The sequence below is a fragment of the Carlito syrichta genome, unplaced genomic scaffold (genome assembly GCF_000164805.1).
Source record: "Carlito syrichta isolate Samal-C Ts95f unplaced genomic scaffold, Tarsius_syrichta-2.0.1 Scaffold305878, whole genome shotgun sequence".
Lineage (NCBI taxonomy): Eukaryota > Metazoa > Chordata > Mammalia > Primates > Tarsiidae > Carlito > Carlito syrichta.
The window spans coordinates 278,641-280,729 of record NW_007249974.1 but is presented as its reverse complement, the minus strand read 5'-3'; the positions used below and the strand labels follow the sequence as shown (position 1 = coordinate 280,729).

At 54.5% G+C, this 2,089-nt stretch overlaps 1 protein-coding gene across 2 annotated transcripts in view; it reads left to right on the top strand.

Moving 5' to 3' along the window:
• Window positions 1-1,719: 1,719 nt before the first annotated feature.
• The window catches only part of SPRYD7 (SPRY domain containing 7), an 18,595-nt gene continuing 18,225 nt past the window's right edge, over window positions 1,720-2,089 (top strand). Inside the window, exon 1 of one of the 2 annotated variants that reach the window (XM_008062899.2) lies at window positions 1,720-2,086. In XM_008062899.2, coding sequence (XP_008061090.1) covers window positions 1,981-2,086 — 106 coding nt within the window. In that variant the 5' untranslated portion in view covers window positions 1,720-1,980. The remainder of the gene's footprint in view (window positions 2,087-2,089) is intronic. The other variant, XM_008062900.2, reaches the window with a different exon arrangement.

Sequence of the window (2,089 nt, the reverse complement as noted above, 5' to 3'; positions counted from 1 at the left end):
GGTCTCGAACCCACGGGCTCAGGCAATCCACTCACCTCAACCCCCCAAAGGAGCGGGATTACAGGCTGAGCCACCGAGCCCGGCTCTCTAATTTACTTTTAAATAAACTAAATAAAATAGCATTAATTACAAGAGTTTAAATAAATAAAGCTATTTTCTAATCTAACTTCTGTGCAATTCTTTGCATCTTTCATGCAGCATCGGATCCCTCCCCAGACACCTATACCCCCATCGGGTCTGACCTAACGCCACCCATGGGAAAGTGTGACCCTAATGTATTTTGGAGGCCCCAGGGAGATGACCCTAACAGAAAGGCAGCATGACCTAGTGGAGCAAACACAGGCTTGAGTGTCAGACTGGTGAGCTTTGAAGCTTACCTTGTTTATTTCTTACCCATCTGAAGCTGCACAAGTTATTTCATTCTTCTAAGCCTATTTCTTTACCTAGAAAATGGGTATAATATCAACCTTGAAATTTTGCAAGAATTCAACTAGATATGGAAAAATTTTCTCTCCAACCATTCTGTTCAAATCCCACACTTCCCGTGCGAAAAAGCCAGAACACTAACTTAATTCCCAGAATAATGATCTAGGCTTTATAAGAAAACTTAATGTGTGAAATGATTACCAAGAAAGTACTTATAGGCAGTGGGGGAGGGGGCCACCCCATAACTAGTTTAACAATCACCTTGGTTATTAATGCTATGGTAGCTGGATCTCAAAGTACAAAACTCCGAGATTTTCCTTAGTATTGTAATAAAAACACCATTTGTATAGACAGCAAAGAAGATTTCCCTTATTCTATGAATAGAAATCCTCCATAAAGAGAATTTGTACCAAGATCACTAAAATGCTGTCTGGGAATCCAGTACTTAAGTAGTGAGCATTTTATGTCCGGTTTCCCTGGACTTGAGCCCTGCGGAAGTCTTCGGGATGGAAAATACGATTTGGGAACAGAGGCTTGAGCCAGATTAATTCTAGGGGCTGTCTCAGACCCTCTCCGGACGCCAAGTGGTATCTTGCACTTACGCCTGAAAATCTACATCCCACCACGGAAGGATGATCTAAGTGGGGAAGATGGCAGTTGGAAGTAGGAAGAGTAGACAGAACCGACGGCTTACGGCTGCCTCCGCGGCTCCCCTTCACGCTCCTCGGAACCCTCCGTGCACCCGGCAGGGAGAGCTCGAAGGAGGCGGGTCCAGAATTGCCCTCCCGCCCCGCCCCGCCTCAGCGGTCCCCTCCCAAGGTGGCTTCCCGCGCAGCACCCGGGCCAGATAATGAGCGTTTCGGCACCGAATATGCATCGGGGCCCACATGAGCCCCGGGTGCACATCCAAAGTGCAATCCCCAGCAGGCATCACTCCCAGGGTCCAGGTGTGAGGACATTCTTCAGAAACCAGCCCCCCACCGTAGGGAGAACGAGGCCCTCCACGGAGGCAAAGCTCGCTCAGCCTGGGCGCGCGTGAGGGAAACCTGGGGAGGGGGTCATTTCTATTACCTGACCTGCTTCTGTCAGTCTGTCTCTAAAAATAATGTCGGAGCCGGGGGCTGGTGGAGACAGATTTAAAAACAGCGTCGGAGAAACCCGGAGAGTGCGGAGGAACAGTCAGCCCCACTCACCTGTCAGCGTTGGGGGCGTGCGCGCGGCCGCCCTGGGGGACAAACGACTCGGCGCGCAGGCGCACGTCCTCCCTTCACGCCACGCCCTCGCCACGCCTCCAGCCCCACCCATCTCCCCAGCCCCGTCGGGCCGCGGGCCCCACTAGCCGATCGTCCCCGCGTCTTCCTCCCGGGTCAGCCTCGCTTCAGCCTGCACTGCGCCCTCCCGGCCTAGGGCGTCGCTGTACCGGCCTCGGCGCTCCACACGGACGCCTACAGCCCTCGAGCGGGGGCAGGAGGCGGAGCAGAGTGCTGGGGGGCGGTGTCCCCGCGGTCTAGGGTCCGCGACGGTGGCGGTGGCCGAGTCGGTGGTCCCTGCGCGATGGCCGCGTCGGTGTTGTGCTGCCTGTGGTGCTGCAGGGACGGCGGGACCGGCCACATCCCCCTGAAGGAGATGCCGGCCGTGCAGCTGGACACGCAGCACATGGGTA